The sequence below is a fragment of the Raphanus sativus genome, chromosome 6, assembly GCF_000801105.2.
Source record: "Raphanus sativus cultivar WK10039 chromosome 6, ASM80110v3, whole genome shotgun sequence".
Classification (NCBI taxonomy): domain Eukaryota; kingdom Viridiplantae; phylum Streptophyta; class Magnoliopsida; order Brassicales; family Brassicaceae; genus Raphanus; species Raphanus sativus.
In genome coordinates, this window is record NC_079516.1 from 13,847,921 (window position 1) to 13,872,053 (window position 24,133).

Genomic DNA, 24,133 nt, shown 5'->3' on the forward strand with positions numbered 1-24,133 from the left:
TAAATTGAGTAGCAAAAAAGTTTGAATATTAAAAAGCTTAATAAAAATTTAGTTGATGTATTTTTATAGAATTTTCCCTATTCTAAAATGTTTTACAAAAAATATAAAACAACTTTAAATGTAACTGTTCATGTCACAATTAACCATAATCCATGTCACAATTGTTAGAGTATCATGTCACTTAAACAAAACTAGAGATTGACCCGCACGTCCGTGCGGATGTTGAATTTTTTTTTATATAAATTTATATTTTCTTTTCATTTTAGGTGTTCTATATTTTATATGTTCATCATGTAATGTGTTATATATTATTATATATTCAATACATGCTGTAAGATATAAATGTGACCATTTAAATATGTTGGAATATTCCTTTTAAAATATGTGATTTTCGTATATAGTGGTTATATTCCGTATATTGATGGAAGATAAAAATGATTGTGTATCACACAATAGATATTTTATATCAATTGGTGGTTATCTAAATTTTAGGAAGTTTTTAGGAATTTGTTCATAACGAAAAATTTAAACTTTATTTTTATTTCCCAAATTAATGATAGAGATTTTGTTTTCAGTTGGTTGACTATATTCCATATTTAATTATGCCAACTTATTTATGTCGTATATATGTTTACATATTTGCAAAATATTTGGCTGAATAGGTAATATTAAGTTTTAGGGCTGGGAAAAAAAAACCGAACCCGAAGAACCGAATCGAATCCGATTCGAAAAAGTATTACAAAATCCAAATCGAAATTGTTTAAATATTCGAATGGTTCAATTTTTTGGTATTTAAAAAACCAAAACCGATCCAAACCAAAATATTTCGGGTACCCGAGTGTATCCGAAATAATTAATATACTTATATTTTTTAGATTTAATGTATATTAAAAATCATCCAAAATATATATGATACTTTTAAATTGTCTAGAATACTTAAAAATATATACAAATAGTCAAAAGTACATGTCTAAATAGTTAAAATATACTCAAAACACCAAAAATATTTAAAATATTTATTTGATTCTCTATCCAAATATTCAAATCAAACCAGTTTATATGTTAAGTTTTGGTATTTTGACACAAGTTATTCAAATTTATATATAATATATTATTTTGTTTTATACATTTTGTGAAGTTTAAAGTATATAATGAATTTTAGAATTTTAATAATAATTAAATGGATTATCTGAACCCGCAAGGATCCGAACCGAACCCGAACCGAATCCAAACCGAAATTTATAAATACCCGAATGGGACTAAAATTTTTGACCTCGAAAATCCAAAACCCAAATAGATCCGAACCGAACTCGAATGAGAACCTGAACATCCACCCCTATTAAGTTTTACTATATAGGTAATGGGCTTCGAGAATAATATTTCTAGTAAACATATACATTCAATGTGTTTTTTATGGTCTAAGAATTATTTGTTTGTGCATAATATGGTCTAAGAATTCGAAATCTGTTTTTAATTCTAAGATACGACTCAGATAATGATTGTTGTTATTATATAGGTATGGGCTTCGTGAATAGCTAAGAGTGAAGGCTAGCCCATTTAATTTAAGGTTAATAGTATCAATTTAATTAGGTGTGTTTTACTAAGTTATAAAACGACTGCATTTTATGTTTATAAGTCAGTTGCATTTCAATGTAAATATTGTGGAAAAATCTGGGTTATTTCTTTTTTGTACTCCTGTTTTAATAGATTAGATTTGAAAATGTAAATGTAAATGTACATGTAAATGTAAAAATGTTTGTAGAGAATACACTTAAACAAAATTTGAAAAATTAGTTCTCAAATAATTTGAAAGGTATTCCGTCCAGATTCGAATACGATAACACATACAACTTGAAATAAGGCCTGATTCATGGGAAGACAAGAAGACCGTAGACTATTTTGGTTTTCTTGCTGAACAAGCTTATGCATAATTCTAAGGTTATACAAAATGTTCAGTTGGATATTCATGTTCATATCCGTTGTAATCATAATACAAACGCTCCCCTTTAGATATATCTCTATTAGCTACGAGAAGAACCCTAGCTTCTCCGTTGATGTTGAACCTCACACACTTCAGGTTCTGCTTCTTCCTCCCTTCTCTGCACACATTTCACAAAACGCCAACAAAAAGACAAATGAGGACAATCAAATACTAGAATGTTTCAAGCTCAGAAGATAAAACTCACGGTGTGTGATTGTTGATGCCGCTGATGAAGCGAGCGATGTTACTGCGTCTGTCAGGGCAAATAACAAGGCACTGCGAAGGATCAGTGGCATGGAGTAGAGTCATCATGCTGTCGCCATCATAGCTATCTTCTCTGTTGCTCAGATAATCAACATCTCCAACATACTCTGTGATTATTGTTAAGTCTTTAATACACCTATCAGCCTCTACTGTGAACCTGTCACAGGTTTAAAACCAATCTAATTCAATAATCATTCCAGATTGTTAAAAAGGTAAAAAAAAAGAAGAGAACCTAATAAGAATGTTAAATTACCCTTCATAAGGATCAAAGACGACCATAAGCGGCGGGCATTCACCACGGTCCATCATGCTCTTGCACAAGGCTAAGGTCTCTGCATCTTGTTTAGATAGAACCTGTGTGACATTGAATCAATGTTCTAAAAATTGGTCTATACAAATAAATGTTCTAAAAATCGGTCTAGACAGCACCTAGGGGATAAATCTGGTCTAAACAAAATAATTAAAAAAAACTATCTAGGCATTCAAAAAATCGGTCTAGACACCTGATTAAACAAGAATCTTCTATAAAACGCTTAACCACCACCATTTAACTATTTCTTGAATACTGCATTTGAATACACAATCATCTTCTTCAGTTTGATACTAAAACCTATGAGGACGCGATTGAAGAACATTAGTCTATACCTGCATGACTCCTTTCTCAAGGACAGCTTTGTTTGCAGATCTTAGAGCCTTGCTATGTACATAAGTAAGCTTGTTGCTGAACTCGGTGTTGGATGCTCTCAACGCAGTGGCTAGAGACGCCATTTGCTCCAACCTCCTTTGAGGATCAACGGTAGGATTGTAAGGAAGAAGCTTCCTCTTCTTCTTAGACATCACCAAGCTTGTCCTTTTCCTTTTCTTCCCCATTTTATCTGCAAAAAAAAAAAAAAAGAATCAAACTTTGGGTAAATATCTCCGAACAGAACACATACATCTGTCGGAATCTTGACATTAAAAAAAAACTACAAAGATGTAAACTTTTACCTGGAGAACATGAGATGTCTGAAGAGGACCGTTTAATCCGAAAGAAGTCTATGAGTTTGGTCTGAACAAGAGGGAAAGCTGCAATAAAGTTTTCATTTTTTAAGTAACAAATCAAAATCTACAGCTCAACCATAACATAAAACGATCCGATTAAAAAGAACTTACCTTTAGGCTTCTGGTGTTTAGAACACGAAGGACAGAACCAGGAGCCTTTGGGAACTGAAACGAGAATCGGTCTGAGACAGAAGAGATGAAACCCTTTATCGCATTTGTCGCAAAGAAGCAGCTTCGCGGGCTGTTTCCCTGAGCTGCATTCTTCGCATACCGTATCCAATTCCGAATCAGAATCATCCGCCATTGATCTAGGGTTTGTCACCTGGGTTCTTCTCCGCCGCAACACCACCATTATCAATAGAGAGAGAGAGAGAGAGAGAGAGAGAGAGAGAGAGAGAGAGAGATATTGAAGAGTTCGCGCTCTGTTTTCAACGAACTTTCGCGGGGGAAAATCAATAACCGGGTCTAATTTGGCGCCACTGTAACGGTTTTCGATTACATCCCGGTTTATATTGATTTAACCCAACCGGGTTTAATGTAGCGATACTGTTACGATGTTCGATTACATCCCGGTTTGTATTGGTTTAATTAAACCGGTATAAACTGAAAATAACATTTAAAACCAACCGGAGAGACTTTTACTGTATGTCTCTCCTCACATTAATGAAGATCTATCTTGTCTCCTCCACCGACTCGGACGAGTTCACCCGCCTAAAATGCTCCTTGGCTCGTTCCACGGTGATCGCGTTGGACGCGGAGTGGAAGCCGCAACGCTCTAGTACGTCGTCGTTTCCGATCGTTACTCTCCTCCAAGTCGCGTGCCGACTCGGTCACGGCTCGGATGATGTTTTCCTTATTGACTTGACTTCGATTCATCTCCCTTCGGTGTGGGAGCTGTTGAACGATATGTTCGTGTCTCCTGATGTGTTGAAACTTGGGTTTCGGTTTAAGCAGGACTTGGTTTACTTGTCTTCGACATTTACTCAACAGGGATGTGAGGGGAGGTTCAACGAGGTTAAAAGCTTGTGCCTTTTATTGTTCTCTTCTCGTGTTTTGTGTTTCTAAAGAACTGAAAATACACCAAGGCATTGAAAGATTTGAACTTTCAACATTAGTTTTAAGTTTTGATTGCATTCAAGATAGGTGTAGTCCAACTGCTGTCCAAATGTTGATTCATCTAGGACTTGAGTTTCTTTTGTTTGGAATCATGGGTTTTGCTTATAGTAAGTTAACAACTTATAGTAGGTTCTAGATATGCATGCAAAGTTTTAGTGTATGGTGTTTGGTTTCCCAGTTTGCAGTTGTTTTGAATGCTTTGAGCCTCTTCTTAGTAGTTTGAGTTGCATTCAGGATAGGTGTAATCGAATTGCTACACAAAAGTTTTACATTTATCTCTATTAATTGATCTATGACTTGAAATGATTTTTGTTTGGATCATCGGTGGTGCTTAGTTAGATAAACTCTTAGAGAGTAGAGCCTTTGATTTTATTTTTTTGTTACATGCTTTTATTTTGAAATTAGATTGTTGACTTGTCTGTTCTAATTTCTCTTTTTAAAGTGAATAGGTGAAACAGTATATGGATATCACAAGCATATACAATCATCTACAACATAAGCGGTTTGGGAGAAAGGCGCCAAAGGATATCAAGAGCTTGGCAGCTATTTGCAAGGAGTTGCTAGACCTTTCTTTGTCAAAGGTTTGTCAATGATTCCTTTAATAACTTGCCTTTTCTGGTGACACTGAAAATCATCTTTTGTTTAAAATTACAATTCAAGAGAATGGCTTTGTTTTGCTAGAGATATGTTACTACGTTGGCCTGTACTTATGTAACCGAATATGGATTATATCCCTTCAATACCTTGTGCTCTGTATTTAGACACATTTTTCTAGTGATGATTTAGGCTTCAGTGCTAGTCTAAGGTTAGTGGTAGATAGAGAAATGTATTGTTCATAAGGTTTTTTTAACGAGGTTTTGTTCTTTAGGAGCTTCAATGTAGTGACTGGTCACACCGTCCTCTTACAGAAGAACAGAAACTATACGCTGCAACAGATGCTCACTGCTTGCTCCAAATATTCGATGTGTTCAAGTCAAATCTTGTAGAAGAAATCACATTGCAAGATCCTAAAGATATAAACGTTGGCTTAAAAGATATTCTCAATGGATCAGATTGTACCAGTAAGATTGTCACGGTCAAACTGTGCAAGGCTGCGGATGTAATCAGGGCAATGACTGAAAATGGTCAAAACATTGCCAACGGAATGGTTTCTAGAAAAACGACGCTGAACACAATGCCAATGGATGAGAATCTGTTGAAGATCGTCAGGAAGTATGGAGAAAGGATCTTGTTGAAGGAGTCTGATCTTCTACCAAGGATCTCCAAGAAGAAAACAAGAAGACGTACCTCCTTGAAGAATGGGAACTCAGATAAGCATTTGGTCTGTTCTATGGAATGGCAAGGTCCACCCCCATGGGATTCATCTTTGGGTGGTGATGGCTGCCCTAAGTTTCTATTGGATGTGATGGTAAATTGGATAAATCTCTTCCAAGCTTGTTAAATTTCATTTCTCCATGAGGTGATCACACCAGATGCTTACAGAACAACTCTATAGGTTGAAGGTTTGGCGAAACATCTGCGTTGTGTGGGGATTGATGCTGCAGTTCCACCCTCAAAGAAGCCAGATTCAAGGTACTCTTTCTCTAAGCTATTATAAAATTTTGGTGGCATGGAGTTTTACCATATTTCTCTAATTTAGCTGTTGATTTGTTGACACAAATGCCAGGGAGTTGCTTGATCAAGCATTGAAAGAGAAGAGAGTTCTATTGACAAGAGATACAAAATTGTTGAGACACCAAGATTTGGCTAAGCATCAGATATATAGAGTCAAGAGCCTTCTGAAAAATGAGCAGCTACTTGAGGTACAACTAAATTAACTCTTTAGTACTATATGACCTGTGATGTGGCATGGCTTGGTTGACTTGTTATAGTAATCAAAACGTAAACCAAACCTGCAAGTTTTGCCTTAAAAGTAGAATCTCTCTTTAGACATCTAAGTAAGAAAGAGAACTAAATGATTAGTTGATCTTATCTCCAGCACTGCCTTGACTTGATAGTTGCTGATTACTTATAGGTGATAGAGACTTTCCAGCTAAAGATCAGCGAGAATCAATTGATGTCAAGATGCACGAAATGCAATGGAAAATTTATCCAGAAACCGCTGACCATTGAAGAAGCTATTGAAGCAGCAAAGGGTTTCCAAAGAATACCAAACTGCTTATTTAACAAAAATTTGGAGTTTTGGCAGTGCATGAACTGCCATCAGCTCTACTGGGAGGTAAACTCACTTGACCCATCTCTTGTCAACATAGTCTGCATCATTTATTGAAGAGTTATTTATCAGTTGCCCATGAATATTAAGCAAAATCAGATGATAAGATACATGTAATGTTGATTGGGATGCCTTTGGATAAGTTCTTAACAAGATGAATGATTTTTTGAGCTATGATCTGTTATTCGGTTTCTAATTCACCGTTGAATGAGAAAAGGGAGGAAGAGATGCTTAATATTTGTTGTATGGTTGCAGGGAACTCAGTATCATAACGCAGTTCAGAAGTTCATGGATGTATGCAAGTTGAGTGAATGATTCATGTTTTTTTTCTTTCTTTTGCTGAAGAGTTTCATGTCACTTTTCTCTTAGCCTTGGTTCCCTCGTCATGTCTGAGCAAACATGATGTGTTTTGTAATAATAATTTGTTTGGTTTAGAAAAGAAAAACTTTTAACAAAGAAGAAGGAAATGAAAGTATTTACTCTTAACCAAAACAGAAAATGATAATCTGAGATGTAGCGTACATCACCTGAGGACAATAATCTTAAAATCCTGTGATATGTTATTTACCTACTTGGCAGGATGTTAGGAGGAAGTCATCTGACCACATACAGTTTTGAAAATTGGTTTAGCTTTTTATTAAAAATTTTGTGTTAATCCTAACCCAAAAACGTTATTCATCCCTTACTAACATATACAGCCTCCTTTCTGAGTGTTATTGCCGTTTGTTAGAAAGCAAGGAAGAATCATCATTGGTAGGCTTACACTTTGGCAGCTTCAACAATGAAGTCCATGCCCACATCAACGAGATACACTTGAACTTAGAAGAGATCTCGATTTTGGAAGTGCAGAGAGTTTCCAAGGTTTTGGAAATCCTGAAATGGCATTTCCAAGGTTAGTTAAACCTCCAAATGGGTTCCTATCTGCGCATCCCTGATAGCTCTACATGGCAATTGGCAAGAATGCATAATCTTACTGATTTAATTTTGGACAAGGTTAGCCGATGAGATGCAGGAAGTTAAACTCTTATGTTACAGGTATAAAGAGGAGAGTCGAAAAGGCCACGTGTCAGAAGAAGAGTGGCAAGAGGAGGTTGTTAGAGTTGAATTTCAACGGAAACAAGAAAGGACACGTGTTAATAATTGATTGATCGAAGTAACAGTCTGTTAAAGAGTCGTTAGAACAGAGTATAAAGAAACAGAGTCATGCAACTTTTAGATTCGTTCAGAAATTTGTGATTGTGATTCTTCTTAGACCTGTAAAACTCTGTAATTTTCGAGGAGGATTGTTCTTATTCGGAATCTTCTACACTTGAGCTACCGAATTTGTGTTTCTTTGTAGCATTGTTTCGGATGACAGAGGTTAACCTCTGTCATCTTCTGAGAATCTCATCTTAAGCCCTTAATAGCTGTCTTACTAGTCAGGAGTGAGCTGCAATACTTGTGTACCTTAGGTCTGGCATTGCTTGGTGATCACGCCACTGAAATTTTCAACTTCTGCAGAGCTATGATCTCTTATCAGATTTATCCAACATCTTTGCAGGATCTTCTGGATTCTGCTCACGAGACCAAATAACTTGGAAGGAAACCTGGAAGAACTGAACCTGGAGTTGCCAAGTCAGGTTTTCCAAACACACAAACTGACAAAAGACTCGACTAGGTTGTTCATTTCGTTGGACTCTTTTCCTCTGAAGCCAATAAGCATCAAGACTCGATTATATATAGTAAGATTCTCCAACTGTGGATTTTTTTTTTATTTAGAGATGAAGATACTGTTTACATACTACACCCATTGGCAAGAAGGTCCCGTAGCACCAAAGTATCTCTCATCTCAGCCATAAATCTCTTGCTCAAACACCAGAAGAGGATTCATGAGTTCATAATTCAAATAATATTTACTGAATCCATAAATCTTTGTACAGAGGCATGCAAAATTTCGAGTTACAAAAAAAAAAAATATATATACCAAAAAAAATTGATTTGTTGTGAATATCTTTGGCCAGATATTAAGACCACATCATCAACTTTACTACTCCTCAATGAACCCTTCAGTATACTTGAGAGGTAGTGATGTTTACGCATAAAGATAAGTCACTGCTTCAGATGGATCTCCAGAGAGGGCTTCTCAATAAGGGAGGCGCTTGCAATATCCTTGTAACAGTTTTGAAAATAGGTTACTACTTAGATTCACACATTTCACTCTGTACTGATAGGATCCTTTAGGTTAGACACTTGGTTGAACAGCTTCGCCGCTTAATCCACTCCTCGTGTGCCAGTAATGTTTCACTTGTAAAATTTCTGTTTCCCACTCTTATCAAATCAATGGGTAAAACACATATCATAAAGTGTTATGTAAATTCAAAGAAGTTGTCTGAGAAGTTCATTCCTATATATTACCTGATAGTCCGTAATTGCTGAGAGTCTCGTCTCCTTCAGCTGCTGTCTCTGACTCACTATTGCCGAGATCAGTCATTTAATTGTAACAGAAGGGATGTGTTGGACTTTGTAATAGTCTTTTCCTCCTTCCGACAGTCTCTTCTTCCATTCCTTTCCCATATAATAACAGGTCAGACTCTTCAAAGAAGTGATGAAACGCAGTCCATCAGGAAGCTCCTTTAACTTTGGACAACAGTAAATTTCGAGAGAATGGAGAAGGGGCATGGAGCCTTCTTCTACTATCCACTCTTCCCACTGGTTTAATCCCCAAAAAAATAGCGTCTGCAATTGAGGAAACCCACCCCTCGAGCAAACGATTCTCCTCCCATGGAAAGATCTTTCCCCTAAATACATATGTTTTAGGTGAAGCAACTTCTCTAAAATTGGTATTGGATTCTCCTCCAAACAAGACTCATTCAGATGTATGGTTGTAAGGCGCGAAGTGGAGGAGAATATATCCCAAAAACGAGAACTTAAGTAATTAACACTCAGATCCTTTAAGGAAGTGATGAATCGCAGCCTATCAGGAAGCTCTTTTAATTTTTTGCAATCGTAAATATCAAGAGTATGAAGAAGAGGCATGGAGCCTTCTTCTATTATCCACTCTTCCCACTCATCTAATTCATAAAATCTTAGCTTCTGCAATTGAGTAAACCCATTCCTTGAGCAAACCATTCTCCTCCCACAGAAAGATTTACTCTCTAATCTAACCTCTTTCAAGTGAAGCAACTTCTCGAGAATCGGCATTGGATCCTCCTTCAAACAACACTCCTTTATATGTATGGTTGTAAGGTGATAAGGCAAGTATCCTTTCAATTTGAATTCGTCTCCCATATTCTTAATACTGAGATCCTCCAAGTTAGTGATGAATCGCAGCCTATCAGGAAGCTCCTTTAATTTTCTGCAACTTTTAATCTTGAGACTATGGAGAAGGGGCATAGATCCTTCTTCTACTATCCACTCTTCCCACTCCTCTAATCCCTCAAATTGAAGCTTCTGCAAACGAGGAAGCCCATCCTTTGAGCAATCCATTCTCCTCCCACAAAAAGATCTTTTTCCTAAAATAATCACTTGCAAGTGAAGTAACTTCTCTAGAATCGGCATTGGATCCTCCTTCAAACGACACCACTTTAGAGATATGGTTGTAAGGTGAGAAGGAAAGTGTTGCGCATCAGGTAACCTTGGCATATATAACTCCAAATTCAGCTGTTTGAGATTAACAAAATCCCAAACAAATCCTTCTTCATCATCATTCGTTGGAGTATACACCAAGCTATCTATAGTAAGACTCTCCAAGTGTGAAAGTTTACTTAGAGATGATGATAGAGTTTCCATAGTATACCTCTCGTCTGTAACAAAGAAGATAGAGAGAGATCTGAGCCGTGTCATGCCCTGTAGATCCGTCACTCTCCCATGTTTTGTGTTGAAATTCTTCAACGTCTCCAGCTTGACCAGATTTCCCAATTCCAACTTTGTCTCATCTTTTAAGAACTTCGGCAACAACAAGAATGTCAATTCTCGCATCTCATTCAAGACATTGGGCATGTAAACTCGAACTAACAAAAAAGTTAAACCCAGGTTTAAATAGAGAAGCTTCTTCAGATTCCGCATAGAAGAAGGCAGTTGAGTTACATATGACCCCTTGAAACTAAGATATCTCAAGTGGATGAGCTTTCCGATGTTAGAGGGTACCTTCCCTCCTTCAAACTCCACATAAGAGAGATCTAACACTCTCATCAGCTTATGCCTTGTAAACAAAAAACTTATTTTCATCCAACTTCCGCTCTCGAAAAACAACAAGAGAGTTCTAAGGCTTGGATTCTTCACCTCCTTATCAACATTAAATGTTTCTTTAGGCGAACTTACAATAGCAAGTCTGCGAGATTTACAAGGAGATTTTGAATTTGCAGTTGATGTGCCAATGGTTTGTACGAAATTCTCTTCTTCAGCTTTTCTTAAACAAACTTCTCTCATCATGTCATGCAACTGAAGTGTTTCAAATCTGAAAGTTTTAACGTCTCTTTCAGAAATAATCATGTGTCTCTTCACTAAGTCTTCTATGTATCCATCTCCAACCTCTCGAATGCTCGCTCCATCGAAATCCATTGGCCTTAGTATTCCTTCTGCAGCCCAGTAATAGGAAAGTTTCTCCACGTCTATTTTAAAATCTTCTGGAAAACTAGCGAGGTAAAGGAAGCAATGTTTCAAATAAGCAGGCAGCTCTTCGAAGCTCAGATACAAAACATTGTAAACCTCCCTCTTCATATTTCCGTCGTCAAAGCCAGTCCCTCTAACGATGGGAGCTTTAATATTCTCATGTATCACTTTCCACTGATGCAATGTGTACTTTTTACGTAACATCCCGCCTAACACCTTAATAGCCAGTGGTAGACCTCCACAATGTTTAAGCATCTCCATTCCGATTTCTTTCATGTTGACTTCATCAATCTTAAATTCTGCGCATCAGTGACAAGAAAGTTCGAAAGTATCATATATTGTAGTCACTTTTTTTATTAATTTACTATAACAAAAGAAAATCCAAGTAGGTCGTCTTTGAAAACTTACCAACTGTGTCTTTAATTGGAAATGCTATTCTCTGAAAAAGATCCCAACTTTCTTCAGAAGTTAGGCATTCTGGTTTGAAAGTAACACATTGTCTATCTGCATGTAATGCCACTTCCTCATTGCGAGAAGTAAATAATACCTTCCATCCTGCAACACATTTATATTTTTTGCAATGTTTCATGATTAAATCTTGAGTTTTTAAAAAGACAGACCTAACTATTAATGTGGGTAAAATAACCCAGTCCAGCCCAATCCATAAATAACCCAACCCAGTTTATGCCCAACCCGTGAAAACCCAGAAATATCAAGGCTAAAATTTAACCCATAAAAATAACCCAAATATGTATAGGTTTACCCATGGGTACCCAAATTACTATTTTATTTGTTCTAAAAAGATTATGTAAAATATATTGCTCAAAAAGAAAAAAAAAGATCATGTAAAATATTAGTATCATTAATGTGAGATATTTTTCGGGTTTTGGCGGGAATATTCGATTTTCGGATTTTGGCAGAAAACTCGGTTTTCGGATTTTGACGGAAATCTCGGTTTTCCGGTTTTGGCAAACTTGGTTTTTTGGTTTTGGTGAAAAAATTCGGTTTTGGCGGGAAAACCCGGTTTTCCGTTTTTGGCGGGAAAACTCGATTTTTCGTTTTTGGCCGGAAAACTCGTTTTTCGGGTTTTGGCGAGAAAACTTGGTTTTCCGGTTTTGGCGGAAAAACTCGGTTTTCCGGTTTTGGTGGGAAAATTCGGTTTTCTGGTTTTGGCGGGAGAAACCCGGGTTTCCGGTTTGGGCGGGAAAACCCGGGTTTCTGGTTTTGGCGGAAAAACTCGATTTTTCGTTTTTGGCGGGAAAAACCGGTTTTCCGATTTTTGCCAGAAAAGTGGAGAGAAAACTCGGTTTTCGGGTTTTGGCGAAAAAACCCAATTTTCCGGTTTTGCTGGGAAAAACTTGGTTTTCCGTTTTTGGCGAGAAAACTCGGTTTTCAGGTTTTGGCGAAAAAACCCGATTTTCGGGTTTTGGCGAGAAAACTTTCCGGTTTTTGTTGAAAAACATGTGTTTTGATTTTGTCTGAAATTTTTTTTTGGTTTTGACAGAAAAAAAGTTTTTGCAAATTTTTTTATTTAATTAAAATAGTGGAAAATATAATCATATAATTGAAAACCCATGGATACCCATTACCCTTTTGTTTTACCCACTATGATTATGGGTTTTAAATTTTATACCTATGATTGATCCAATTAATTTTGGATGGGTATAAACCCAACTCAATATTAGTGGGTTTGGGTAAATCCATAGGCAATCACCCATGTTAACATCCCTAGGCCTAAGTATGTAAGGAGATTCACCTTTATTTGGCAGAAACACAGGCTTGATTAGGTCCCAGTCTTCTTCTCTCCATATATCATCAATGACGATCAAAGCCTTTTGTGTTTCGAACACTCCAACAATCTTCTCTAGAAGTTCGTTTTCCTTCATCTTTGACTTATAACATTCTGACCTCAGTTGTTGCAAGATTGTCTCCCAGACAGACTTTCTTTCAAATTGTTGTGAAACACACACCCACGCTAATCCTTCTCGAAAATGACTTTTTATTGTTTCATGATTGAAAACTTTTCTTGCGAGTGTGGTTTTACCAAGCCCGCCCATCCCGGTTATGGAAACCACTTGACTGCTACCCTCCTCCACCAAATAGCCAACCAATATCTCAATATTTCTCTCCATCCCAACAATAGATTTCTCTTGGTCATCTATAGAAAACGTTTCTCGCTTTTGTCTTTCTCTTACCTCTAGAGACTGCATACGCTCTTCATTCTGCAGAACGCCAAAACTCTGCATATCACGGATCACCTTAGAGATCCTATTCCTTATGGGTTTCATATCAAACCCAAGCACCATGGTTCTCACAGTAACAGATGCAAATCTTCTCACGCTGCTGCTGCTTGATTCCCGGAGTGTTTTTTTCAGAAGAAACGTCTCGATGATATCTTCCGCATCAAAAACAATTTCGTTGATGTCTTTGATAATTTTCCTCACCGTTTCATTTGCATGTTTTTTGGCCTCTGCATCTTTCAAAAAGCACCTTAACGTATCCACGTCATTCTTTAATCCTTCGAACTGCTCTCCAACTCCTTGAAATTGCTTAGTTTCTCGGACAAGTAGGTTCCAAAGCCTCTCCACTGCAAATGGTAAAAGTGCCACTGCCAGCTCAGCCATAAGTCCTCCTGCTCAAACATGAAATAAGTAATCAATCATCACACGAGAGCAAGATCCTTGAGTTCATAGTCCTGATAATATTTATTTCTGCAAATTCTAGTCTAGATAATATTATACTATTTTGTAATCTACGAATGATATGAACTATTGAGATGAAATAAATATGCAAAATACAAAAAAAAACAATCACCTCTTGCAAATCGCTTTTCGTCCAACGGATCTGTATAACGAAAATATGCGAATGTGTTTTAGTTAGAACGCAACTGAAGACCTATTCCTATTACAAAGAGATGATTATTCTCAGTCAACACCAACCGACACAAACACGATGATGAATTAATCTATTGTAGCCGCCACTGACACTAGCAACCTGTTTCCTATTATTACATTTTACTTTTTGGTAATCATGTTGAAATTCGAATAATTTGGGAGTGGTGAACCCACTAGAATAAACTAAACTAATATCTTTAATCTATCCACTTGCCTTTATTTTTGACAGTTTTGTTTTTTTGCTTGATATTGACAACAGAGTCGCTGCCGGGAAGTAGAAGACGAGACAAACCAGCTGTATTCATAACGATGAGTGAATCTATTGTCGCCACTTGCATTTTGGCTCAAAAGATAAGGGGATAGTATTTCTCAAAAAAAAAAAAAAGGGATATTAAGTATAGGTCCTAGTATTACAATGATTTGATCTTCTGTCTAATGAAATAAAAGTTGTTACATTTTCTTCAAACGCTGTGGAAAGTATAATCTTGCTAAAACAAATTATAGTTGGTGTTAAGATTGTTTTTTTTTTTTTTGAAAAAAGTGTTAAGATTTGTTAAGATAGTTGATGTTGTATATCATAGAAGACTTTCACATGGAAGACTAACAATGGAAGAAGTAAAAAAAAATGGAATTTTCTTTTAAAAGAGAAAAGGAAAATTAAATTAAATTTAGGAAAAGTGATATTAACAAAAAGAAAAATATTCATATCATGGTTTTGTAAGAATATTGATATTTACATGTATAAATAAATGTTGGCTATTTAAATGATACGTGTTATGTTTTATATCATTTTAAAAGTGAACAATAGAAAAGGCGACTAGGCTAATAATTTTTTAGCAATAGATCAATAGACTATAAGCACAATTGGCAAGAATGCCTAATCATACTGATTGAATTTTGGACAAAGGTTAGCCGATGAGATGCAGGAAGTAAACTCTTCTGATACAGGTATAAAGAGGAGAGTCGCAAAGGCCACGTGTCAGAAGAAGAGTGGCAAGAAGAGGTCGTTAGAGTCGACTTTCAACAGAAACAACGAAGGGCACGTGTTAACATCTGATTGATCGAAGTAACAGTTTGTTAGAGTCGTTAGAACAGAGTATAAAGAAAACAGAGTCATGCAGTTTTAGATTCCTTCAGAAATTTTTTGATTGTGATTCTTCTTAGACCTGTAAAACTCTGTAATTTTCTCTGAATCTTCTTACAACTGAGCTACCGAATCTGTGTTTCTTTGAAGCATTGTTTCGGATTCATAGAGCTGAACCTTGTTAACCTCTGTCATCTTCTGAGCCCTTAATGCATTAATAGCTGTCTTATTGGACGATTGTCTGTCACCAAGTCAGGCTTGGGCTACAATACTTGTCTACCTTAGGTCTAGCTTGCTTGGTGATCACGCCACTGAAATTTTAACTTGTGCAGAACTATGATCTTCTCATCTTTATTTGAACGTACTTGAACCTATACTGCAGCCTGCAGGATATGGTATCTGGGAGCTCACGAAACAGAGAATCTCTACCGATGCTATCTTCTCTCAGTAACTTGGAAGAACTGAAGCGTGTTAGGCTTGTGGTTTGGGAAAAAAACTCGTAATATTTTCAGAGAACCTGGAGTTGCCAAGTCAGGTTAGTGTATACTCCTTAGAGCTTATGCAGTTCATCTCTGGTAAGAATATCAAAGGCTCATCTTCTGAGCTACAATCAAATGTTATGCCATGGGATCGGTTCGGGCCGAGTTACTATCATCTAGGCAGAAGACTGAAGCCACACTTAACCAAAAAGTTTCCTGACCAGGTATCTGGTGGCTCTAGCAGGCTCACAACAAACACTCTGGTCGCTTTTAAATCATCACAGATCGCTGTGGCCTCAATTTCGCCAAGGTTAGAGATCTCCCTGGAGGAGATATTAGCAAGGTTTTTGGTAACAAAGTTCACGCACAGTAACCCATCTCTGAGTCTGATTAATGTCGCAGAGGCAAGTCTCAGGAGATACTTGGAGAAGCAGCTCGAGTGTTTGGAGGATTCGTTTGGTGAGACCACAGAAATTGAAACGTTGAAGCATACAGTGTGCTTAAGGAAGTTATACGATCTGCTTCACCGTGTCATCCACTCCTCGTGTGCCAGTATGTTACAATTGTAAATACTCTGTTTGCCACTATATCAAATCAATTGGTAAAACACATATCATCAGAGACAATAATTCCAACGAAATAGTCTGAACCAAAGTGTAGTTTATGCAAATTCAAAGAAGTTGCCGAGAAGTTCACAGACAATTCCTTTGTAATGTGAAGGTATACAGAGGGAGAGAACTCACACACGAGATTCAGGATCTTTCCGTGGATCATAGCCTCTTTTAATCCAGAACCTAAGAAACAGACCACCGGAGAAATAATATGCAGCCCGAAGAAGAAACCTGCAGAGAAAACTCCAGAAGGTTATTGCAGTACTAAGACAACTAACACACATAAGAAAAGCTCCAAAAATCATGCATCTTGTTTAACACCTTTATCAAGTAGTCGTTGGACTATGGAGTCTCTTGTCCACACGGGTCGCTCCTCAAACAATGCAGACACTGCTACTTGCCATTGCCATTGTTCGGAGCTGGGATCAATGAAGTCTTCCCAGTTTAATACCTTTGGGATCTGAATGAACGCTAAGGACCGATCATAGATATCCAAAATGACAGAAAAGCAACAAACGAGCATGGCTTCATACTAGGGAATAATAAGATTTGGAAAATCAGAAAAACAGAGAAAAGGATATCTTTGACACTGAAATCAATTGCAAATACTAAATCCTCGTTAGTATTGGAGACATCATCTCCATTGTCCTTGGAAGGAAAATTAAAATCACTTATATCCCTTACTAATCTTCATATCCTTCATATTCATTAAACCACATACAATTACGAAATTAGCCTCAGAGTAAAAAAATAAACAAAACAAAATTAATGAAAATTATAAGAAAAAAACAAACCATCGATGTCTATACCGACCGTACGGTCGACATCGATTGCGTTTGAGGAGATTGCGTTTTGGAAAAGGGAATCCGATCTCGATTGATTGCTACTCCGGCGAACTCCGGCCTCACTCCGATTCGGTCCTCCGTCGTCTTCCGGCGCTGTTTAAGGGTCAAAGAGGTAGGTTTTAGAGGCTCGGTTTTAGGGTTCCAAAGCTCCTCTCTTGAATGAGCTTAGAAACCAGATTGGAATGGATTTAGATGTTGCATCCTGGTATCCAAATCCATTATTAGTTGAATTGAGTAGGAGAATGGTTGTATTGTTCGATTCTAGTGCGCTGAATGTAGATTCAACCTCAAATCAAAACGTGTACGAAAATAGAACTAGAAAAACTAGTATTACCGATGATTATTGTAGAACTAGTAAAACAAGTATAACTTCGAATGTATAATGGGTGGTATTGGCAGGCTACAATGAACCACAACGTCATCATACACTTCAGATGCGAAGGTCGCATGTATTGTTTAGTGTTGAAGCATGCTGCGGAGGAGATAAATCTTTCAATGGTAGAAGAACGCATATGCAAAAAGGTGGGGCTTGATGAATGTAATGTGAAGTTGAGATTGAGTTACATTCCACTGCTGGTTGGGAGTGACGAGAAATTCGTCATTTGTGATGAGGAGGATCTTTTTGGTTATCTTTTGTCCCTTGATAAAAACAACCGTAGGTGCATTTTGTTGGTGGAGGTTATCAAAAGGTCAGAACTCTCAGAGCAACTATCAAGAGCGGGCAAACCAAGTTCAAAACGAAGTTCAAAAGCGGGAAAACGAAATTCTGTAGGTATGAACTATGAGGTGTGCCATTCGAATGACGATGAAATCGGAGATAAAACCATAACTCGATATGGTGGCCACAATCAAGTTGATAAACAACATGAGTAGAGGATTGTGGCGATTGAAGATGGAACCTCCTATTTTATTGAAAAATTTTACTTTGTTTTATTTGGCTTTGCTTTATTTGTCCTTTAATACCACATAAATTTTTTTGATCAAAAGACTTAAAATAGATACATTGAAAAAATTTACTTTGTTTTATTTGAACTCCTTTGCTTTATTTGTCATTTAGTACCATATAAATACTAGTTTCTAGAATAAAAAAATACATAAAATAAATACAAATACTAGTTTCTAAAAAAATTAAAATACTAGTTTCTAGAATAAAAAATAAATACATAAAAATAAATACAAATACTAAATCCATATTTACTTCGGTTCGATTTGGTTTCTAAAATCAAACAAATAAAAAAAAAAAAAATCAGTACAAATACTACTATGGATAACTGTTTTCTGTTTTTGTATTACTAGTATGACTTTCTCTAATCGAATTTCGAAATCAAAATTTTCGAAATTGGAAATCAGAATAGGAAATATTATTTTTAGTAGTCGAAAAATGTTATATTCAACAGGAAAAAAATAAAAAATATATTATACTCTGCAATAAAAAAAACAACCCATCACACTACATACACTTTCATAGTCATTTTGTGAAATATGTGATCACTCAATATTAGATTCCATTATAAAATATGTTTTCACACTTTTATTACGTAAAACACCAATATTCATCTTTTTGAATCTTATATTTTATTGTACAACTAAAAAAGTGCCTTACAATTACATGTAATACTAAAATTATTGAAAATCACTGAAAGTACAACTATTTGGTAATTTTGTACAACTACTATCTTGAGGAGAACTACTTGTATATATTAGGCGGGATTTTGAAAAAAAATCGAAATTTTGGCGGACTTTTATGAGTCAAGGCGGTATTTTCGAGGGGAAATAGATTCCCACTTCCCACTTACTTCCCACTTCTCTCTCTCCTCTCTTCTCTCTCCTCTCTCTCCTCTTTTCCTCGATTCCTTCCTTCTCCTATCACGAGATCTCCTCCTATCACCTTTCGCAAATGGATCCATGGGTTGAGAATCAGGAAAGGAAGGAGATGAAGAAGATGAAGAAACATTTTGACATGCTTCAGTTTATTTGCGATGCTGAACACGGGATTCCAACTTCGTGCCCATGTGGGGGACGAATCGTCGACGAGGTTTCTACTAATCCAACAGATAAGGATTTTCTACCAGGCCGAAGGTACTTCACTTGCAATGAGTACAAGGTAATTTACATTTTCTCTACTTCCTTAACTTATGCAAAATGTCAAACTGAGTGCAACCATGTGAAACTTGCAGAATGATGGGTTTCACTTCCGTCAACCATGGGTTCTCGGAGTTGAGGAAGAGGTTCGCTCCTTAAGACAGGATGTGGACAAAATGGCTGAAGAGATGCACAAAATGGCTGAAGAAATTGCTCAGCTTAAGGACCTTCTTACCCGTAAATGAGAAGCCTTATGTTGTTTGGATTTGTGTCTTTTGTTTCTGCAATAAGCCTTATGTTAAGATTACTGGTTGTGATGATGTCTCCTTATGTTTTGATTTGTGGAATTGTGTGATGTTGTGTTAAAGACTATCTCCTAATTAATGTGATGTTGTGTTAAAGACTATCTCCTAATTAACGTGATGTTGTGTTAAGATTACTGGTTTTCCGTAGTAATACCAAAGTTTTCCGTAGTAATATCAAAGTTTTCCGTAGTAATAAGTAATACCAAAGTTTTCCGTAGTAATACCAAAGTTTTCCGTAGTAATACCAATGTATGTTTCATATCATACATAGTTCTCGAACAAAACACTTAAACTTAAAGTACAACACAATAAAGTTTTCCGAAGCATACAACACAATAAAGTAGCTAAACGCATTAATCCAAATTCATCACTTCAAATTCATCCAACTCTTTTCCTTCCCTTCCCCCGATGCGATCCGGAGGTATGATCTTCACCTCCTTGATCTGATCCGGTACATTCCAAGAAGACATGTCGGGCACAACACAAAGTGTCCTGTCATACGCCAAAGCCCACAATTCCGTCCAGTAGTATTTTGAGCACAGCTCATGGATATTAAGGCCGTTACCATCAACATTCGTAGTGAAATAGATGTAAGCTGCTAGTCCGTGCAGGCAAGGAAACTTTTCATAATCCCACACCTTGCAAGTACAAGATTTTTCAACCAAGCTCACCCAAAACATCTTTCCAGCAGTGTCAGTGATCTCGTACTTAAGCTCATAACTATTAAGCTCCCGTACAGATAGCTTTTGTGCAACAGCCCATAGACCGTGCAAGTAGTTCTCAACCAGAGGCACCAGGCTTGTATCGATTGATCTAGAAACAGCTTCCTTCCGTTGAGTGAACCAATCAGAGAATTTCCTGACGATACAATCCAGCATTGGTATTAAGGCCCACGTCGTTGCCTCTTTAAAACACGCTCTTCATTGATTCCACACTGTTGATTGTATCGAAGTTGTACCTGTCACGTGGAAAAAAAACCCTTGCCCATTTGTCCTTTTCAGTATGTTCCTGCACATACTTGTACACAGCAGGATATCTTTTTTCAAATGAGTCGTAAGCAGAGTTGAAGTCATCCACCGTGTAATATCTGCCCAACTCCATAAATCTATGCCCGACTATAACCTTGTTGACGTTACCAGCATGCCATTTCACCTTTTCCTTCAAATGCCATAAACAATGCCCATGGTGAGCCTCTGGAAACACGCTTCCTATAGCGAAGATCAGGCTCTGATTTCTTTCACTCATGAAAACCAGTTCAGAAGAGTCTGGTATAACACTTTTAAGCATCTCGAAAAACCAAGTCCAACTAGTAAGATTCTCACTATCTAGTACTGCAAACGCAAGTGGATAACTTTGACCATTAGGATCTTGAGCTTCCGCGAAAACTAGAACACCACCATATCTGTTCTTCAGCGATGTCGCATCCACAGCTATCACTTTCCTCATAAATGCAAACCCTTCAATGCAAGCTCCCAAAGCTATGAAGAGGTACTTGAATTTACTTGCATCATCCAATTTCACACAAGTTTTTGTTCCTGGATTCACTTGCTTTAACATGTACAAATAGCTATACATCATCTTGTAGCTCTCTTCCGGACTACCAGGTATACCACTTACGTGATTGCTCATTGTATCCTGCCCAAACAAGAACAAACAAAAGAAACTGACAACAATTATCCCAAGTTATCTACAGTTCTATTAGTTGTCCCGAGTTATACAGTTATAATACAATTATATGAACAAGGTCGATATAAGTCAAATGTTAATCTGCCTATACATTCTCCAATTCTACTCCTATACAAATCCAACCATTGAAATGCATATACCAATGCATTTCAATTGCAAATCCATTAGAACCTACTTCCAAAAGAAAGCTCAAAGCGGAGACTACAACTTACGGATACCTCAGGTGATTGGTCTAAGCAGACTACAGCGACGGCGATAGAGAAGCGGCGGGAGAGAAGAATGAAGGTCGAGCTGAGCTGGGGGAGAGGCGAAGGAGGAGGAATCGTCTTAGCCTCTTATCATAATTTCGCGAGAGAGATAAGGAAGAGAGTTATGAAGAGGAAGAGAAGAAAAGAGAGAGAAAAGCAGTTGGAAGAGAATTGGAAGTTTCAAGCGATTAGAAATCGCGTTTGATTTTGAGATTTTAGGTTTTAGTTGGTTTCTCTGGTTCATCTCGGTTTACCCATTTAAATCGGATGGGTTATTGAATGGATGGGTTTCACCCAGGTATTATAAGTAAATACCGAGACATTGCTCGGTTTATTCGTAAATCAATCAATTTTCGAGTTTAAAATAAGTGTTTAATGAAATAAGGTTATAACGAGGACATTGTGGTTTTAAAAAGTTGAATCAGGGACGTTACGGATGATTTCTCGTTAGTATTGTCCATTAAACATATATTATAAAAATGAAAGAAAGCGAACAATCTATATATATAAAAGAATGCTTCCATCCCTCACGTTCCGCCACATAGGATCCAGCGTGGAAAGTCGAGCGTCGACAGCATGACACGTCAGATCCATCACGAAACGCTCCGTTTCATTTAAGTTATAATACAATTGATTTGGGCTTTGTATATGGGCTTGAGCTTTAGGCTCTAACCCGTCGTCTTCTCGAAATAGGGTTAGTGGTCGTCTTCTATCTACGCGATGCAACAATGGAGATCAAATCAAGCCAGCCGGTGATCAAATCAAGCCAGCTGAATCGTCCTCGGGAACCTTCGTATCAAGCAGCCGTTGTTTCGTATTTAACCCTAGACGTTACGATTTGTCTTCGTCTTAACTTCACCGACGTGAATCAAGGACAACTTCTCATTCAATGGTACTCATCTAACACCAGGGCGGTTTTCTTTTACCTATAAAAGGATAAGTCTTCTACCCTTAACATCATCCTCACATTTTGTGATTCTCCAAAACAAAGAAAATTCCCAATCATGGCTAACTCATCTGTTCTTCTTGGTGATCATTACTGAACCTATTTTTTTTCACAATGTTGTTTTATAAAGATCTTTTTCACATTTTTTACAGTCTCCAGGCTGGTTCACCGGTGCAACCATAACTTCAGGCTTTCGGAGTCTCTTCTGAAAATCCGGTTAAGTGATTCAACCAATCTAGATGTGCTAAACGAACCAGATTCTCCCATTTCTGGAGAACGTTTCAGGTTCGATGATCACGATGTTTCATCGCTTGCAATCTTGGAGCAGAGGAGCTGCAGCTTCTTTTCATCTCCTTCGTCCAGGTAGGTAAGTTAGACTCCTTACTCGAGATATGATCAAAATTGGAGATTCTAATTCTTTGGTTTGATGCAGTTGGTCCGTACCCTAAGCTATACGATGCTGGAGTAGTGCAAGCAGTCAAGTTCGATGAGAGACTCAACAAGGTAAAGACATAACCACAAGAAGTGTCACTTACGACAGACTTATCATTGAAAAAGATAATAAATTAAGATGTTCTCAATGTCGCAGCCGTTATTGGTGAGCTCACTGCTGTGAGAAGTACACTGAGTGACATTCCTCAAGTAAAAGAGCGAGTTACGGCGACTATCAAGATCGACAGGTAACTCTCTTATATATTTGAATCTATTCAAAACCTTTTGAATATATATCTGACCATTTATGATCTGTCTTCCTCTTCACAGACATATCTCTGTCACTTTGAGTCTGTTTGATTCACAAGCTGACTCTTTTCACAATAAACTTGAAGGATTCCGGGATATCTAGGGGTTGTTGTTGCAAGTAGCATAAACACAAAGATTGTAGGAGGTATATTTTTGTCTTGAATTAAAAACACATGCATACTTATCACATATACTACTTTTAAAATTTAGTTACGTGGGAGGAGCTTAATATTCTTAAAACACACATGGAATAATTTTCTGCAGGACGTTTGTTCTTGAATGCCACCTCGGGAACACGTGTTTTCCGACGAGGAAACTGATGCAGAAGCTAGACATGTCTCTTTCATTTAAAGTGAGGCACTTGCAATTCCATTTTTCCTGATATTACTTTTGCAACAGATTCTTCTTTATGCATTGTATTAATATTTCTTATATTTGTGGTTTAGGATCAGTCAAAACAGAAGACACTCAGATCTCAATTCTTACTCTATAGTACATGAAGAAGTCTCAGGTAGATATTTCTTTCCCTGTGTCATCTAATCTTCTTACTGTTCAAAGTATGAAGGCTGTCTCAAGAACGGAGATGTCGATTGCATCATCCTTAGCACGTTAAACATGACAAGACATGATCATTTGAAGAAAGAAATAGATGTGTATCTGCTGCAGTTGTACGGCTACTGAGATAGAGGACACAAAAGAGGATAAATACAAAACAGAGATCTGCAGTACTTTGATGAGCTAGAAGCTACATTTGATGTGTGGCCTTCTCCCAAACTGGAACCATCAACAACCTACTTTGTCTAAATATAAAAAGAGTCTTAACAGCAAGTAGGGTGTAATCATATCTACTTAATATATAAGCCCACATGTAGAAAAAGCATACGAGTGTACACAAGGATTTGGTCTATGTGTTTTTGTATATAATATTCTTTCTAGACTGTGATTCTACTTGAATCTTCTTCTCTGAATCATTAGAAAACTATCAGTTAATCGTTTCAGTTAATAACA

At 37.1% G+C, this 24,133-nt stretch overlaps 5 protein-coding genes and 1 long non-coding RNA gene across 11 annotated transcripts; 3 read left to right on the forward strand and 3 right to left on the reverse strand.

The window, feature by feature from the left end:
- Positions 1-1,778: 1,778 nt before the first annotated feature.
- LOC108806169 (histone-lysine N-methyltransferase ATXR6) lies at positions 1,779-3,648 on the reverse strand. The gene is made up of 6 exons (XM_018578210.2): positions 3,398-3,648; positions 3,233-3,310; positions 2,891-3,120; positions 2,499-2,599; positions 2,187-2,402; positions 1,779-2,099 (listed from the first exon to the last, which is right to left on the reverse strand). Exons 1-6 carry the CDS (start codon positions 3,636-3,638, stop codon positions 1,940-1,942), a joined length of 1,026 nt encoding a protein of 341 aa, XP_018433712.1. The 5' UTR covers positions 3,639-3,648; the 3' UTR covers positions 1,779-1,939.
- A 283-nt stretch (positions 3,649-3,931) lies between these two features.
- LOC108806168 (uncharacterized) lies at positions 3,932-7,070 on the forward strand. The gene is made up of 7 exons (XM_018578209.2): positions 3,932-4,300; positions 4,852-4,983; positions 5,271-5,810; positions 5,898-5,974; positions 6,069-6,204; positions 6,417-6,620; positions 6,870-7,070. The coding sequence occupies exons 1-7, from the start codon at positions 3,932-3,934 to the stop codon at positions 6,927-6,929; spliced, it is 1,518 nt and encodes a 505-aa protein (XP_018433711.2). The 3' UTR covers positions 6,930-7,070.
- Positions 7,071-8,485: 1,415 nt separating this feature from the next.
- Positions 8,486-14,264, reverse strand: LOC108812538 (probable disease resistance protein At1g59620). 3 transcript variants are annotated; one of them, XR_001943488.2, is made up of 5 exons: positions 14,019-14,264; positions 12,961-13,836; positions 11,613-11,759; positions 9,009-11,503; positions 8,486-8,909 (listed from the first exon to the last, which is right to left on the reverse strand). XR_001943488.2 is itself a non-coding variant. In XM_018584821.2 (4 exons), the coding sequence occupies exons 2-4, from the start codon at positions 13,826-13,828 to the stop codon at positions 9,081-9,083; spliced, it is 3,438 nt and encodes a 1,145-aa protein (XP_018440323.2). In that variant the 5' UTR covers positions 13,829-13,836; positions 14,019-14,264; the 3' UTR covers positions 8,486-9,080. The 3 variants fall into 3 exon arrangements, 1 of the variants encoding a protein (XP_018440323.2); XR_001943487.2 differs by having other exon boundaries at positions 8,486-8,921; XM_018584821.2 differs by having other exon boundaries at positions 8,486-11,503.
- Positions 14,265-18,912: 4,648 nt separating this feature from the next.
- LOC108807856 (uncharacterized) lies at positions 18,913-19,592 on the forward strand. Its single transcript, XM_018580094.2, has 2 exons — positions 18,913-19,221; positions 19,295-19,592. The coding sequence occupies exons 1-2, from the start codon at positions 19,015-19,017 to the stop codon at positions 19,442-19,444; spliced, it is 357 nt and encodes a 118-aa protein (XP_018435596.1). The 5' UTR covers positions 18,913-19,014; the 3' UTR covers positions 19,445-19,592.
- Positions 19,593-20,410: 818 nt separating this feature from the next.
- LOC108807857 (protein FAR-RED ELONGATED HYPOCOTYL 3-like) lies at positions 20,411-21,133 on the reverse strand. The gene has a single exon (XM_018580095.2). It carries the CDS (start codon positions 21,131-21,133, stop codon positions 20,411-20,413), a length of 723 nt encoding a protein of 240 aa, XP_018435597.2.
- Positions 21,134-22,110: 977 nt separating this feature from the next.
- LOC108813834 (uncharacterized) lies at positions 22,111-24,079 on the forward strand. Of its 4 annotated transcripts, XR_008936020.1 has the most exons (7): positions 22,111-22,330; positions 22,537-22,751; positions 22,818-22,888; positions 22,974-23,064; positions 23,147-23,270; positions 23,390-23,477; positions 23,572-24,079. It is a non-coding gene; the product is annotated as an uncharacterized LOC108813834 (long non-coding RNA). The 4 variants fall into 4 exon arrangements; XR_008936021.1 differs by having other exon boundaries at positions 22,111-22,751; positions 23,578-24,079; XR_001943606.2 differs by having other exon boundaries at positions 22,113-22,751.
- The last annotated feature ends 54 nt before the right edge of the window (positions 24,080-24,133 follow it).